Raw genomic sequence first — 17007 nt, 5'->3', positions numbered from 1 at the left:
GAGGGGGGCTGGTGAGATGGCTCAGTGGGTAAGAGCACCCGACTGCTCTTCCGAAGGTCCAGAGTTCAAATCCCAGCAACCACATGGTGGCTCACGACCATCTGTAACAAGATCTGGCGCCCTCTTCTGGAGTGTCTGAAGACAGCTACAGTGTACTTACATATAATAAATAAATAAATCTTTAAAAAAGAAAAAAAAGAGACATTTGGGCTGGGTATGAAGTGCTTACCTGTAATGCCAGCATTTAGAAAGCTGAGGCAGGAGGGCACTTGAGATCACGGCCAGCAGGGCTGCATAGGGAGGTTCTGTCTCACAAAATAAAATGATATGTGGGCTGGGTGGATGGCTTAGCAGTTAAGAGTGCTTGCTGGGGGTTGGGAATTTAGCTCAGTGGTAGAGCGCTTGCAAGACCCTGGGTTCGGTCCTCAGCTCTGGAAAAAAAAAAAAAGACAAAATAAGAGTGCTTGCTGTTCTTGGAGAGGACCCAGGTTCAGTGTTCATCACCCACGTGTTAGCTCACAACCATCCATAGGCACACAGACATATGCACACATACATGTAGGCAAAACATTCATGCACATAAAACAAATACTTTTTGTAAAAACCAGAAAATACGACAAAAATTTATGGTAGTAAATGTGCTAAATACCCCCAAGTTGATAACTACCTAATATATACATGAATAAGAACATTTAACTATACCCCAAAAAATGTTAATCAAAAATGGGGGTGTCAGGCAAGTCAAATCAGCTAAAGCTTTCCCCCTTCTTTGTTATAGCCTTCTGCCCTATAGCCACGTTCCACGTTCAGATCATGGGTTCCCCACATGTTAGGAAGAAGCATCAGACTGGGGTGGCTAGGAATTTGCTGTGAGCACAGTCCCAGAGAAGCTGTGCATTGCAGTATGGTGGACAGAGTGCTGGGGTGGTTGTGTATAGATGAGACCATGAGAGTGGGGCTCCAGTGATGAGGTCCCTGTCTCCATAAGAAGGAATGGCTGCAAGCTTGCTTCTCTCTCACCCACCAGTCCATCATTAGAAACCTCCGGGCAGTCCGTGGTATTGTGCCATGGGAACACCTGAGAGGAACCTGGAGGAGCACAGAACCAACCTTGGCCCTGCCAGTTGGGTATAGCAGCTTCAGCTGCACAGAGTGTGGCTTGAATATAGAGCCAGAGGGTTTCTAGCTGGCATCAGACTTACGGTGCTGGATCCAGGGACAACAAATATATCAGCTACTCTCAAACACTTAGTCATTCATACTGAGTCTTCTGCAATCTAGAGGCATAGAATGGCTCATTGCTCATAATTCAGATGCCTGTCTGAGTTAATGTATATGAGTACACTATAGCTGTCTTCAGATGCACTAGAAGAGGGCATCCGTCCCACTACAGATGGTTGTGAGCCACCATGTGCTTGCTGGGAACTGAACTCAGGACCTCTGGAAGAGCAGTGCTTAACCACTGAGCCATCTCTCTAGCCTGTGGCTTTGTTTTGTTTGTTTTTTTTAAGACGGTTTCTCTGTATAGCTTTGGCTGTCCTAGATCTCACTCTGTAGAACAAGCTGGCCTTGAACTCAGAGATGCACTTGCCTCCCAAGTTCCTCCCAGGGAATTAAAGGAATGTGCTGCCACACTCAGCTTGGTTTTTGGCTTTTTGAGACAAGGTCTCATTCTTATATTTTCCTACAGAAGGTTGATCTGAAACTTATGTGTAGCCCAGGTTGACCCCATTCTGGTAGCAGTTCTCCTGTGCCTCATCCCAACCCCCAGCAATTCTGACAGACCGTGAATTTGCCATTATGAATGACTTTGTAACTCTCTCTGAGCTACTAATTTCATTTCCTTGGAGCTGTGCCCTAGGGATGGATGGGTAGAATCTATAGAAATGCTATTTTTAACTTTTTTTTTTTAAAAAAAGATTTATTTATTTTATTTAAATGAGTACACTGTAGCTGTCTTCAGGCACACCAGAAGAGGGCATCAGATCCCATTACAGATGGTTGTGAGCCACCATCTGCTTGCTGGGAATTGAACTCAGGACCTCTGGAAGAGCAGTCAATGCTCTTAACCACTGAATCATCTCTCTAGCCCCTTTTTAAAATTTTTTGAGGACCATTCATCCATCCATCCCATTTTCCATAATGCTTCTACCCTGTGAGCTGCATCAGCAATGCATCACTCTTCCTACCCTGGCCAGCACTGATCTCTGTGGTACTGATTTGTGTTTCTCTGAAGATTGGGTGATGCTCTGCCCCTCTTAATGTGCCTATTGCAACTTGAGTTGGGAACTTCGGGTGTGTATTCCTTAGTTTTTAGCAGGAGACATTGAGATAGGTTTCCTGCTGTATCCAGGCTGCCCTGGAACTCTTGGCAGTTCCTGCCTCAGTCTCAAGTTGAGAGATTATCAATCAGGACTGCCTATAAGACAACTTGTAAGAGCAGCCTCAGGTGACCGACTGGAAGTGGGGTGTTTGGTTTCCACACGTTATTTTATGTGCGTGTCATGGGCTCATATTTGCTGTTGTGTGTGCAGAGGTCAAAGGACAACTTTTGGGGCTGGAGGGATGGCTCGGTGCTTTGAGAGTACTAGAAGCTCTTCCAGAGGACCTGGGTTCTGTCTCCAGGTGATCGTAACATCAGTAACTACAGGCCAGGCCATCCAGTGCTTCTTGACCTCTCAGTTCATTCAGCACACACAAATGCACGCAGGTAAAACATGCATATGTAAAGTAACAATAAGTCTCATTTTTTTAAAAAGACAGGTTTTTAGACTTACCAGCTCCTTCCAACATATGAGACCCTGCTATGGAACTCAGGTGGCCAGGCTTGGCAGCAAGTGCCTTCGCCTGCTAAGCCAGACTTCAGGTCCATATTTGAAGGAACATGGTGTTCAGTCTCTAAAGAGAAGGTCAGCCTCAGAGCTTTTTGAGTAGCCTTTAACAGGAGATAATTGTCTACTTTTTCACATACTTGTTTATTCTTGCTTATTCTTTCATTAGGAAATTTGCCTTGATGGGGGCCGGAGAAATGGCTCAGCAGTTCAGAGCCTGCTCTTCCAAAGGACCCGGGTTCAATTCCCAGCACCCACATGGCATATCACAACTCCAGTTCCAGAGGCTCCAACAACATCCTCATATAGACATACATTTAGGCAAAACACTAATGTACATAAAATAAAAATAAGTAAATTATTAAAAAAAAAAACTCTTTTGAGAATTATTAGTCAGTAGCTAAAACAAGATTTAGATCCAAAACCCCAACCCAGGTTAAATATCTTTAAAAAAAGGAGGAGAAAAAGAAAGAACGAACTTTGTTTTGAAGATTGAGCTGGCTTGTGGAGCTTGAAGTCTGGAGAGCAGCTGGTACACAGCAGGAGTCCTGGGGTAGGGGAGGTAATGTGTTGAATGGAAAGAGGGAGGGAGGAGGTATCTTCCTACAGGAAGTGATGCTGGAGAACCAGTAGGCAGAGCACTGGACTTATTCATGGGGCAGAGGGTAGACTCTCCTCTTGGCAGAATTGACATCTTTTAAGAATTAAGTAGCATTTAAAGGAATTCCTTGGTGGCCAGCTGGTCTTTGCCTGTCTGCCATTTCTCTTACCTACATCCTGCTGGCAGAGTCCTCTTCACTCAGAGACACCCCATGACTGTTTGCTTCCAGAGCAGAAGTGCCAATACTGGCCTGCACCTGGTGGGTACAGCCTGCTCGCAGCAGTCCGCCTCAGAATATATCAGGGGCCTCTGAAGAGGACTGAGCCACGCAACCAGCCTCGGTGGTCATTGTGTTGGTACCTTCATTTATTTGAAATTCTCTGTTTTTCAGGAACACGAATCATTTATGACCGAAAGTTTCTGTTGGACCGTCGCAATTCTCCCATGGCACAGACCCCACCTTGCCATCTGCCCAATATCCCTGGAGTCACCAGTCCTGGCGCCTTAATTGAAGACTCCAAAGTAGAAGTGAACAACTTAAACAACCTGAACAATCATGACAGGAAGCATGCAGTTGGTGAGTGCCGGGCTGGGAGGAAGGCACTGGGGTGGACTGTCGGTCTTCTGTAGATTGTGAGTGTTTCCCCTAGACATGTACTAAAATGCTTCCAGTGTCCATCTCGTTGCTTGGGGAAAAAAAAATCAAATCAGAGATGGAAGCAGGATTTATGCCTTCCATCCAAGCTTGCAGGAAGCAGAGACAGGCAGATCTTTGTGGGACAGCCAGAGCTACATAGGTGGACACTGTCTTTTTAAAAGCAAATCAGGGTGGTAACCCAGAGGTGGATTAGAACCGGGCCTGCAGGAGGCTTTATTTTCTAGGGATCGCCTTGCATAAACATAACTATTTACATGCCGCCCCTCCAACCTCCTCCAATGAAGCAGTGTGCACACGCACATATACACCCCACAAAGCAGAATCGTAGGCCCTCTGTTTCCACCAGCCTTAGAAAATAAACATGGCTATGACCAGGTACTGGGGGCTCACACCTTTAATCCCAGGTGGATCTCTGAATTTGAGACCAGCCCAGTTCAAATTCCAGGGCAGCCAGGGCAACCCAGAAAAATCCTGTCTGAGAGAGAGACTTGATTCTTCCCAGAGAGACTTTATTAGGGAGCTGTTCCTGGTGGGTTAGGTGAGCTCACATCTCACTCACACCTTGGTCTCTGTGCTTCATGCTCACTGCAACTCCAATTGAGGATTTTGTTTGGTTTTGTCCGGTTGGCTTTTCTGAGCTGGGGTCTCACTCTTGGCCAAGCTGACAGATTGGCTTCTGCCTTGTGGCAGTCTTCCTGCCTCAGCTTCCTGTCTGCCTGAGTTAGGGTGTAAGCCACCATCACCTGCTATAAGTGTGAGTTCACAGCCTTTCCACACCCACCCCAGATGAGATAGACCACCTGAAACAAAATAAGTGAGCTGTTTAAATACTGAATGTGAGTGTTGTGAATTGAGTATTGCACTCGGGAATAGGTGTCTGAGGTCACAGAGCATAGGACAGATTGCATTGGTTTTGCCTTTGCAGGTTGAGAAAGACATGGTTTGCTTTGCTGTTTCTTTTTTTGTACTAAACTTGCATTTCTTTCCTTCTAACCAGGGGATGAGGCTCAGTTTGAGATGGACATCTGACTACTGCCATGTGGAAGGAGGCCTCGTGGAGCAGCCTGTGTGCACCTGACTGGCCCAGTAGGAACACAGTGTACAGAGAAGCTCCTGTCCCCCTGCCCCTTCTGGGTGCCAAATAATGGGAGATGTGTGCCGTCTGACCACATCTTCCCGTCTCCTGCCCTCTGCCCAGTTAAGGTTAGGTTGATGAATAAGCCCTTGGATTATTCTGTGGAGCTGACCAGTCCACAGAAGAAACCAGACCCTGTAGCTTCCCTGGTCATTTCCCAAGAATCTTCCTGCCCTATTGAGACTTGCCCCAAGTCTAGGGCAGTCTCCAAGCAGCACCTCTGCTTGTAGGGGTTGGGGGTGAAGGAGGTTTAGTGCCCATTGCTGTTCCTGGGCTCTCCCTGTCCTTCCCTGCAGCCCACTACTGGTGGAGTGCTGGATGTGGGGGACGTTTGTCCTCAGCTCTGGAGCATAGTCCTGTACCTTCTGCACCTCTGCTGCATTCCTGGGACAGCAGCCTCCCCTTTCTCTGGGAGGAAGGCTTCTGTCTTGTCTTGGGTGTGATAGCTCATCCCCCCATTCCTTTACCCAATTCATTGGCACGGGTATTTTTTAAGCCCTCCTGAAGGGACCCCTTGGTGACCAGCTGGTCTTTGCCTGTCTGACATTCTTTCTACCTGCATCCCGCAGGTAGAGTCTGCCCTGACACACCCGTGACTTTGTCTGCTCTTAGAGCAGAAGTGCCAACACCTTGGCCTGCACCTGGTGAGTCCTGCCTGCTCTCAGCGGTCTGCCTGAGAATATATCAGGGGCCTCTGAAGAGGACTGAGCCGCTGTGCAGCCAGCCTCGGGGTCATGGTTTTAAAACCAGATGTACCTTACGTTGGGTGTCCTGCAGGTTACTATACCTTGAGTTTAAAGTCGACTTCCTCTTACATTTCTCCCCTGCTTTGGATCTGCTTTGTGCTTGGCTGCCGAGAGAGCAGCTCAGGCTAAGACAGTGTATTCCTCCCAGGTCTCTCGCCCTTCTCATCGTCCGTCCGTCCTTCCTTCTTCCTTCTCTCCTTAAATTCTTTCCTTCTGGTTCTTCCACTAGGCCATTTTCCACATCTGCACCAGAAGAGATGCCTCCCATGTTGGTATCTGATAATATCAGCCTCTCCTTATCAGAGGAGAGACCTTTTATTTTTAAGATGACTACAGACCTATTTTTAGATAAGTTTTCAGTACAATTTTGAACTACAACTTTTTTAACAAAACATCTTCCAGTATTGGGAAGGTTATTTTAAAAAGAAAAAAAAAAAAAAAAAAACGTTTGTAGGCAAGTCCACTGCTGTCACTGTCCTTTGTCTCCCATGGCCCCTTCTGAGCTCTCCTGTGCCCTTGAGCTTTGGGGCTATCTGGAGTGTAGAATGGGTGTTTTGTGAAACTGGACCAGTCTGCCTTGCCATGAGCTGTTGAAGAAAACTCTGTCCTCCTCCCCCCTCTCCCCGCTCCCCCATATCCCACTCTCCTGTACTGTGGTCCACATGGAGATCCCAGGAGAGAGGCTTCCGACACACAGGCTCATCCATCCATCCTCCTGAGGGGAGACAGTAAAGCAATCAGGGGTGCCCCTGGGAGTTTCTGGTTGTATCGGATGCCTATACTAAGCCCCCTTAGTAAGATTTCAGGTCCCCATTGGCTGGGAAAGAAAGCTGTTTGTTTTTCTTTTGAACCATGGAAAGACCCTCTTTTGAGAAGACTTTAGGAAAAAGAAAGAAGGGACATCTTCAGACCTCAGTTCTGGTTTCTGCTACACAATGTGAAATAGCTCGGAGTGTAATCCTCTGTGACGGTCGCTGTCTCAGGAATAAGCTTGGGGGTATCCAATGCTTGGGGATTCTTGGAGTCTCCAAGGTGATAATCACAAGAGTTTTTTTTTTCTCTGTTAAATGTATCTGTACTGTTTTTAATTAAACTCCAAATTGCATTTCCTATGGAGTCTTGGGAAAATGTAAGCTGTGCTGTCATTGGGCTAAGAAGCTTGTTCAGGACCTTGTTTCGTACCTGGGAGCAAGGCTCATGGTTCTTCACGCTGGTGGTGCCTCGTATGGACTCTGAATCCTGCTGAAGTGAGGAGGTTGTGAGAAGAGCATCTGCTTCCTCACTGAACAGTGAGGCACGAGTGGCTTCCTCCTGGACCACAGCTCGGAATGGATCTGAGATGTGGGCGCTGAGCAGGGAACTGTTTCCCTTTTCTTGCCATCTTGGGGAGTCTGCTTGTGCACCTCCTCTTCCCTCAGTCAGTGGACATGTGCTAGTATTCTTTAGAGTGTCACCTGTGTGGGGCAGGAGCCTTCCAGCCTTGGGTCCTCTGCCAGGATCCCTCACTTCCAGGGACGAGCCTTGTCTGAAGGCTGCCACTACCTGGTCTTTGACCTCCGTAAATCAACAGTGTGAGATAATTGCACAAGACAAGAAATCAGCTTCCAATGACAGCATCTTTGTACATGAGCCATTTTCTAATAAGCAGAGTCCATTTCGGGGTTCAGCTCTGGGTGTGTACGGAGCCTCACAGCTGGAGCCTTATGTGGAGATGTGTGATGCCCTAATCTGCCAGTCCCCCACTCCCGCCCCCCCTCCAAGCGAGACAGGTGTAACATCTTAGTTGCCATCTGTTCTCTGTTGAGGGGACAACAGCCTTCATGAGGAAGAACCCCCTTCAGTGACTTCCCTTCTGAGCTCCCAGCCCTCCTGTTCTGCTGAAATAGGTACTGCCTTCTCTGGGCAAAGGAGAAGCTAGCAAGAGTTCTGTCCTTTGGCTTGTATAGGTTATCTGTTGCTGTGTAAGAAATTACCTGCAATGGCAAGGGCTTCTCTCGGGTAGGGATTCAGGAGCTGCCGAGCATGGAGACTTTAGCATAGGCTCTCAGAAGATACAGGTAGTATGGGTGTGGGCCGCTCTCATCTGCAGCTGGAGAATTCTACTTTTTTTGTGGCCATCAGCAGGATCCCTTCCTTGATCATACCCCCATGGGTCTCGGGGTAGAGTCTGTGCCAGAGCACCCTGCTTCCTCCTGAACGGTTGACCCCAGAGGAGGTAGAAGAAAGTTTCAGTGCCTTTAATTCACCATGCCCTAAAAGGAGGAAAAGAGGAGATGAAGGAGGTGGAGGCAGTCACAGCCATAAGCTATTAGAACAGACTTGTATCTGCTTGTCCTAGGGAGAGGCGGCAGGAAGTGAAGATTCCCAGATCTACACTCTCAACTGCCATCTTCTCAAGAATGCTTGCTTTGCAGGTCTCTGAGGCGGCCGCTTTAAGCATTGCTTACCACTTCTGTTTGCCTTTAGCCACGAATTGACTAAAGGAACTGGGGGCATTCTGGGGAGCTGCTTGTCAGGCAGGTAACAAGGGATGTTAGATCTTGGAACTGGGGGCATCTCTGGGGAGCTGCTTGTCAGGCAGGTAACAAGGGATGTTAGATCTTAGGTTCCTGAGCTGCAGGACAAGCAGCAGTTGTGATGGTGTGGAAGCCAGGTGAGTCAGTGCATTGGTCAAGGTCTCCCACCCGTGAGCCAGGCACACCTAAGAGTACACATGTCCGTGCCCTGGTCAGCGCAGCATGCAGAGGAGCGAGCGAATCACCTCCTGGGTGCCTTGTTGGAAGTGTGCTCTTAAACCTGTAAGAGAAGCTTGAGAGGTAGCTCACAGTGCCTCAGATCTCACGGGATGTCTGCTGCTTCCTGCTAGCAGGTCTCGCCATCCTTCGGTGGAAGCTCTTGTTGGGATTGGTGTGCTGTCCTTCACTAGCAGTTTCTTTCTTGTAGCCATACTTGCTTTAGCATGTGCTGGAGGTCCTAGTGGACTGGGTTTGGGCCGGGGGCTGGCCTGGGTGCTGTCTCCTTGGGCTTCTCGGACCTTCCCGGTTGAGTTGGGTTCCACTGAGTGTCCAGACACCCAGCTCATGCACACGGCTCCAGTGTTGGCAGCCATGTATGAGGGATGGAACCTTCTTCCCATCTCTATCTTGAGTGTTAGCAGCTTGAGGGGGTGGTGCCGTAGCCCTTTCACTCCCTTTAGAAGGAAGGCACCACTGTCTTCATATATGTAGTTCAAGTTCTTTGATGTGTTGTTTTCTGAACTCCATGCCCACGGCAGCTATTTATTAATGTGCGAAACTCAATCACTGACCCATCCTTACCATAGGAAGGTAGGGCCTTCCCGTGTAGTGGGGGAACACCATTTCTTAGGGCAGAAGGTTCTGTCTGAACTTGGAGTGGAGCATGGTTCCTCCAGCCCCTAGCCTCTCATCTTTTAGTGTCGGGAATTGGGTTTCTGCGGTTGACTCAGTCCTTCAGTGCTTAGCAGTGTTTCCTGCTCTGGTAACGGGTTTCTGCGTGGTGGCTAGCTCATAAAAACTTGACTGAAGACTAAGGATGAGTGACAGGTCCTCAGTTTTCCAGTTAACCAATCAAAATACCTTCCCCACCGTGTGAAATTATAGCTTTCCTTTAGGCAGGTCCTGGAGCGTGGTGCCTGTTGGCAGAACTTAACTTTTAAAGGCCTCAGGTGGTCCATAGTTTCCCCCTGCCTGCTCAGCTCTTCTTGTAGCCCTGGTGGCCATACTGCGTGCCCAGTAGAAAAAGACCTACTGCGCTGAGATACTTCCCAGCAGATGCAGATTCCGGTTGACATTTGTGAGGTATAAGGGTGACAGCAAGAGGCTGGATGTACTGGTATATACATGGCTGTGCCCCTGCCAGGGCTTCAGACCCAGACTCCCATGAATCCAGCACAGAATGCCCCTTCTTGCCTCTATACCCCCCTTCCTCTCCATTTCACTCTTGAAAACTGCCCAGCACTGACCTGGGGGTTATGGCTGGGGAACGGGACTGTGGGGACACCAGCAGGAGGCAGGGCCCATGGGGACCACACAGGCTCAAGCCAATGCCTTTACCCCACTTAATGGCCGCAGGTCAGCTCCAGTAATACTTAAAATGACTTAAAGAGCCTCCAAGGACTCCAATCCCCAGTCCATTGTAATAAGCATCTTCGTGTTTTCTGATTACCCTTCCCTGCTCACTGCTGCCCTCCCAGCCCTGTGGGATGGGGTTTCAGAGGCTGCCAGCGCTTCCCTTGGCTTCCCCTTTGTTCCTCTGGTGTGCTGTTACCCCCACCCCCACCCCCCAACCTCCTCTCAGTCACTGTCAGCAATGCCATCCTAAGACCGTGTGTGATCCCATGACCAGTTTGTTTTCACTGTCCTGCCAAACAAGCAGGTGTTTGGAACTAGGGAAATAAATCCTCACCAACGGTTGCTGTTACAGTTAAATAAAGACCTTGAATACTGACTTGGTGGTGGTTTGTGGTGCTGGGCAGTGAAGCCTGCATTTCCATATGCTGAGGGCAAACTACCATGGAGACAGCCTGAAGTTGGTGTATGGATGGTTTTGTATTTGAGACAGGATCTCACTGTAGCTCTTGGCTGGCTTAGAACTTATGGAGACCAGCCTGGCCTTGATCGCAAAGGGATCCACCTGCTCCTGCCTCCCAAGTGCTAGGATTAAAGGGGCATGCCACCATGCCCAGACTCTTGGTGTATTGATTTTCTTTCTTTTTTAAAAAAAATTCAGACACTATGCGTGTAATCCTTAATTGGTAGGAGGCCAAGGCAGAAAACTGCTGGGAGTTAGGCCAGACAGACACACACACAACCACAAAAGTGTGCAGTGCACTGTTGCAGGTTATTCACATTTGGCAAGTCTTGACCTGGAGTAGCTGGGCCAAATAGGTGTTCTGTCTTATGTATCTACCCTGATGGAGCACTGTCGTGGTCCTGTAAGTATAGGTGCAGGAACTTGGTGGTGTCCAAGGAAACGAACCCTTTAGTCAGTACCAGTCCTGCAGCCCATGTGGCTTCCTCCTGCTCTTATTGTAGGACCTGGAGTCTGGGCTGTTCTGCAGGAGCCTGGCCTCTGGCTTCTCTTTCTATGGACAGGTCCACAGAGAAAGGAGGCCTACCTTGTCAAGACAGAGTAAAGGGGCTGGAGAGATAGCTCAGCGGTTAAGAGCACTGGCTGCTCTTCCGAAGGTCCTAAGTTCAATTCTCAGCAACCACATGATGGCTCACAACCATCTGTAATGGGATCCAATGCCCTCTTCTGGTGTGTCTGAGGACAGCGACAGTGTGCTCATATATAAAATAAATAAACCATTTAAGAAGAAGACAAAAGACAGTGTGGAGGTTTGGTTGCTAGAGCCTTAGTTCCAGCCTTGCTGTTCAGGAGCTTTGCTGCCCGTGGCATGGCTCTTAGATCTTATCAGGATGAAGAAATCATTTTACAGGTTTTTAGGTCAGGAGCATCTATGCCTAATGCCAGTACAACCGGTTCTTGTAAAAACTCAAATCAGGGGCTTGAAAGATGGCTCCAGGGGTTAAGAGCACTGACTGCTCTTCCAGAGGTCCTGAGTTCAATTCCTAGTAACCACATGATGGCTCACAGACAACTGTAATGGGATCCGATGCTCTCTTCTGGGGTGTCTGACAGCTACAGTGTACTCATACATAAATAAATAGATAAATAAATCTTTAACAAAAAACAAAAAAAACCCTCAAGTGATTCACACTCCCTTCACTTGCTTGGCTGAAGCAGTATGTAACACTGGGTTTCAGACCAGCTACACTGTGAGACTCTTCTCAAAACATGTTAAGCTCAGCTGGGTTTGAGAGAATCGCCAGCCTGTGGAGAGCCTCCATGCAGGGGTGGGTTCTGGGGGGGGGGGAGCGGCGGGAGGGGGATCTTCCTACTATAACAGGTTTTTCTTTTTTTTAATTTAATGTATATGACTACACTGTCACTGCCTTCAGACACACCAGAAGAGGGCATCGGATCCCATTACAATCACATGGTTGTGAGCCACCATGAGGCTGCTGGGAATTGAACTCAGGACCTCTGGAAGAGCAGCCAGTGCTCTTAATTGCTAAGCCATCATCTCTCCAGCCCCCTGTAAGGGGGTTCTTAAGGTGACGATAAACCCAGGTTAGGGTGCAGCGTCACAGCTGTGTGCTTTCCCTCTTCTGGTTACTGTCTTTCTCTGCTACTGTTTACCTACCCACTGTCTGCCAGGAAGGCAAGGCAGTTTCCTCTTGGCCCTGCTTGCAGTTGCAGAATACCAGACCTTTGCCTTGGGAGCAAATAATTATTGCAGGCCCATATTCAGATAGGACAGTTCTCAGAGGCAGCCCTCTGGAATGTCCAAGGCCTTCAGCCAAGCCATGGACTAGATCCAGAATCATTGTTAGGAACTGATACCCAGATAGCCCTGGCCAGGGCCTCACGGTGGTCCTGCAGCCAGCGTGGTGACCACAATCAGCACGGGTAAAGTGGTCACTTTGTGTCCTCATCCCCCACTTGACACAGGGCTGTGCCTTGCCACCAGGGAGCTTTGTTGTCCCAAGTTCACAAAACAGCCAACTGTAAACACTCCCACAAGCTGAAACCACAAATAACCATGGCCTTTGGCCCTGTCGTGCTGTGTAGGGACTGTAGGCACCTGCTTCCCAGTGCCCTGGGAGGCCACTTCCCTCCAGAACTTAAACTCTACAGTGGACCTGAGGCCTGGAAGTCAACACTTGGTAGAGGTGAGTAATCCCAGCATTTGAGAGTCAAGCAAGAGAGAATCTGAAGCCAGTCGGGACTAAAGAGAGAGATCCTGACTCAAAACCCAAGGCAGAACCCTGTGGTGACTGAGCCAATTTCTCTGCTCAGTGCTCCTGGGCTTAGCTTTCTCAATCCCAGGCTAGGCTGTAGCCAGCCCAGTCTCTGGACCAGTTTCACTGGCTTGGTTCAGCCAAGGCTGGAACAGAGTGGATGAGCATCCTAGGAAAGGGGAGAGAGGGTGTTTCCTGTGGACTTCAACTCCACCCCAAAGCAGCCCCCTCAACCTTGCCAAAAGAACAGAGGTACTCAGATGTCTCAGTGGTAGAACTTTCTACTGCAAGCCGAGCCTCCTGCTATGCCACGCAGAACCTGGAGTTAGAACACGGGTACCCGGGTCTAGCGGGCCTTAAAACTTTAAGGATTGAAAGACTCAGATGGGAGAAGGCCTAGAGGGCATGAAGCCCCATGGCCCTCCCTGTCATGCAGCTTTTTGTTTGAGACAGGGTCTTACTGTGTACCTCTGATTGTCCTAGAACTCTGATTGTCCTAGAGACCTGCTTGCCTCTGCCTCAACTGCTGGAATTAAGGGTGTGCTCCACTACACACCTGACTTTTTTCATGCTGGGGTTTAACTCAGGGTCCTACGTGTACTAAGCAAGTGTCTGCTACTGGGCCAATCATTCCCAAGCTCTCAGAGGCACTTCTCACATATGCATCAGGCTCTCCCAGTTTTTGTTTTACTAGGGATGCCAGGCAGTGAGTTCCCCACACCTCGCACAGCCTCTGCAAAAGCTAAGACCACAACCCCATCCCCTGCTGGATCAGAACTCAGGACCCTAGAAACACATTGTGAGACGGAGGTGAATTTGTCACTGACTTTTAATAGACTTGGGTTGTGTCTGCCAAGCAGACGTCTCAGGGCTCTGGCTTCTAAGGTCCACCATGGCCAGTCCCCTCTTGGACAAGTGCCCACCTCTCTGGTCAAAGGCACCAACTGTCCTTGGAGAACTGGACAGTGGCTTTATTGTTTAGGCAAGTCATTAGAGATCAGAGAGCCCCTGAACAAGGCCAGTATGTCACTGCCAGCCAGCCAGAAGGTTGTGGGTCTAGCCTACCACAGCTTGAGGCAGGGAGAACCAAATGGCTCATTTATAATCTAATAAAATATATACTAATCTTGAGGGAGGGACAGCAGGTCACAGACCACTTTTGAGAATACAAGAAAGTTACAGATGGCATCAAAAATAAATATATATATATATGTATATATACACCCCAGCCTTTGCACACAATTTCAAGCAGTTCATAAACCCTATTTCCAGGGAGCCCAGCGAGCCAGCCCCTGCAAGGCTTCCCCATCCTGCCTCGCCATGGTAGCCTCTCTGGCTTGGCAAGTCTAAGAGCACTGTATGCACAGGGGGCGGGGCTTTTCTCTTTAGCTCCAGCAGGCAGAACTCTGCTCCCTGGATAGACACAGTGGAGTCTCCTTGGAGTTCATCAGCATTGTGGAATGCAAGCCGATTTCAGCACTCCCCCTGGCTCTGTCAGAGGCACCCACACTCCTCCACAATCATGTCCTTGTGGTGTTCCAGGAGGACCCTGCCATTGTCCACATAAAGCATGCTCAGTGGCTTGGTCTTCACGGGGGCACAGCATGTGGAAGGAACCCGGTGGGGCTGGTATCGTTTCAGCAGGCTCTGAAAGGGAGGGACGAGGGAGGGTCAGTTTGTATTTGCTGGGGCAAAGGCAGAGTTACTATTTCTGGCTAAAGTGAAAAATTAGCTTCTGGTACAAAAATAGGAAATTATTTTCATAAATAAGTAGAATGCTGCCCATGCAACCAGCTCACGAACCCCCCCGCCCGCCCCCACGCCATGCCTGTGAAACATGTTACCAGCCTCGAAAAAGACAGGATTCCGCAAATAAGCAGCTTAATGTCAGAGCAATGAGCCAGATCGCGAAGACTTGCCTAGTCCACAAATTCTGAATGTCAGAGCTGGAGGAGCAGAGGTCTACTCTATTCCCTCCCCATCACTTAATTATGGGAACAGGGAAAAGCTGGGGATGCGGCTCAGTCCTTTGCCTAGCATGGGCAAGGTCCTGGATTTGATCCCTAGTACATGCCTGTGATCCCAGACGAGGGGTGTGAAGGCAAGAAGATCAGCAGTTCAAGGTGATCCTGAGCCATGTAATAAGACAGTCAGACAGACAGACAGACAGACACACACACACACAGAGGGAGGGAGGAAGAGAGAGAGGAGAGAGAACTAGAGAGAACACCCTCTCCCAAGGCTTGAACACACACACACACACACACACACACACACACCACACACCGTCTAGCAGCCAAGCATCATACCTGGATGTAGGCATGGTTGGTAGGATGAAACTCCTCCCCCACAGGGTTAGGACACTCGCCCTCACAGCGATAGGCATTGTACTGCTTGGGGTAGATGATCCAGGAGCCCCAGCCAATCAGGTTGAAGTCCACCTGGAACTTGACCCTCCTACACAGTTGGCTTCTGTCTGGCAAATGATGTCTTCGATGCCTTCTGCCCCATCCACTGCTCTCTACAGACAGCTGTCCCTCCTGGGCCCGCCAGGAACTCTCAGCTTCCCAAAGCAAAGTGGCTCCCCCTAGCTGCCTCTGCTCCTGAGGCCGGTTGGAGTAGAGCATGAGCACATTGGTGCTGGCAACAGGGACAGGTGGGGTGTGGGGCTGATGCCAACACTTTCTTGCTTGACTGGACACCTGCTTTTCCAGTGCTCTGGGGTCCTTTAGCCACTTGAAGAGTGGCTTGGTCACCTCCAGGACTGTGCTGCCTGAGGCAAACGTGACCTGAGAAGGAATGACAGTGAACGTCTCCATCCAAATGCGCTCCAGGCAGTCAGTGGGGTCCCGCTCTGGATCCCCCTTGGCCTGGTGGAAAATGTCAATGGTGAGTGGGCCCTCAGTGGGGATGTCCATAGGGCCCGGCAGCTGCAACCGGAGCTCCGCCCATACCAGATCCTCTTCTTGGCTCAAAAAGGAGAAGTCAAACGTGAAAGTCCAGTTCTGCCCGGTCACGTCCACATCTGGGGGGCGGGGGGAGAAAACATAGAAACAGTGTGAGAGAGAGTTCTGTTAACCACAGCTGGACAGGCTGCCTGCCCCCAACCTCTCACCCTCACCCACCCCATTGGCTTGCAATATTATTGAGTCCATCGGACTTATTTTGGCTTTTTGAAGTGGTTTCATACTAATTGAGGCAAAATTGGAACCTGCTATTTTTGTTTGTTTGTTTTTTCAAGACAGGGTTTCTCTGTGTAGCCCTGGCTGTCCTGAAACTCACTCTGTAGACCAGGCTGGCCTCGAACTCAGAAATCCACCTGCCTCTGCTTCCCAAGTGCTGGGATTAAAGGCATGTGCCACCACTGCCCGGTGGAACCTGCTATTATTTATGCTCAACTGGATACTCATCCTGGACCTCATCCTTCTGTCCCAGCCTCTCAGGAGCTGGGATAGACTATATATACTCAGATATATATATACACTCAGAAATAGTCCATTTTAGAGATGAAGGAAAATGGAGGTGTCGGAAGTACAAGGGCTTGTGTGTGAGACCTATCTTGAAAAGTAACCAAAGGGTGAGAGAATGTAGCTCAGTTGGGAGAGCACGTGCCTATAAGGCCCAAAGGCCTGGATTTGATCCCCAGCACTGCATAAACTATGGGTGTGGTGGAGCAAGCCTGCAATCTCTACCCTCCAGAGGTAGAATCAGAGGATCAAGTTCAAAGTCATCCTTAACTTCACTGAAAGTTCAAGATCAACCTGGGCTAGAAATTGGGTGGGCTGGGTGGCCAGGAGGAAGGAAGGAAGGAAGGAGAGAACTAGAGCGAGAAAGAGAGAGAGAGGGGCAGAGGGGGGGAGAGGAGAGAAGAGATTAGCGCTAGGAGTAAGCTTGAAATTGCTTGACTGCAAACCCCAAATCCCTCTTCTGGTCCCCCCCCCCTCTCTCTCTCTCTCTGGATTTTTTCTCTCTCTCTTTCTTGGGATTTTAAAATATATATATATATATTTTTTAAAAGATTTATTCATTATATATGTATATGAGTACACTGTTGCTGTCTTCAGACACACCAGAAGAGGGCATCAGATCCCATTACAGATGGTTGTGAGCCACCATCTGCTTGCTGGGAATTGAACTCAGGACCTCTGGAAGAGCAAGCATCCAGCACTCTTTTTTTTTTTTTTTTTTTTTTTTTTTTTTTTTTTTTTT

The 17007-nt window shown here is 49.0% G+C and overlaps 2 protein-coding genes across 2 annotated transcripts in view; one reads left to right on the top strand and one right to left on the bottom strand.

The window, feature by feature from the left end:
• Positions 1 to 10438, top strand: part of Eif4ebp2 (eukaryotic translation initiation factor 4E binding protein 2) — a 23311-nt gene extending 12873 nt beyond the window's left edge. Inside the window, exons 2-3 of the mRNA XM_021173882.2 lie at positions 3824 to 4009; positions 5088 to 10438. Coding sequence (XP_021029541.1) covers positions 3824 to 4009; positions 5088 to 5119 — 218 coding nt within the window. The 3' untranslated portion in view covers positions 5120 to 10438. The remainder of the gene's footprint in view (positions 1 to 3823; positions 4010 to 5087) is intronic.
• Positions 10439 to 13614: 3176 nt separating this feature from the next.
• Positions 13615 to 17007, bottom strand: part of Nodal (nodal growth differentiation factor) — a 6867-nt gene continuing 3474 nt past the window's right edge. The window contains exons 2-3 of the mRNA XM_021175111.1: positions 15108 to 15823; positions 13615 to 14445 (exon numbers count right to left, since the gene is read on the bottom strand). Of these exons, the coding sequence (XP_021030770.1) occupies positions 14293 to 14445; positions 15108 to 15823 (869 nt within the window). The 3' untranslated portion in view covers positions 13615 to 14292. The remainder of the gene's footprint in view (positions 14446 to 15107; positions 15824 to 17007) is intronic.

Source organism: Mus caroli, chromosome 10 (genome assembly GCF_900094665.2).
Source record: "Mus caroli chromosome 10, CAROLI_EIJ_v1.1, whole genome shotgun sequence".
Classification (NCBI taxonomy): domain Eukaryota; kingdom Metazoa; phylum Chordata; class Mammalia; order Rodentia; family Muridae; genus Mus; species Mus caroli.
The sequence above is the reverse complement of the archived record's forward strand: the minus strand, read 5'-3'. Positions and strand labels throughout refer to the sequence as shown.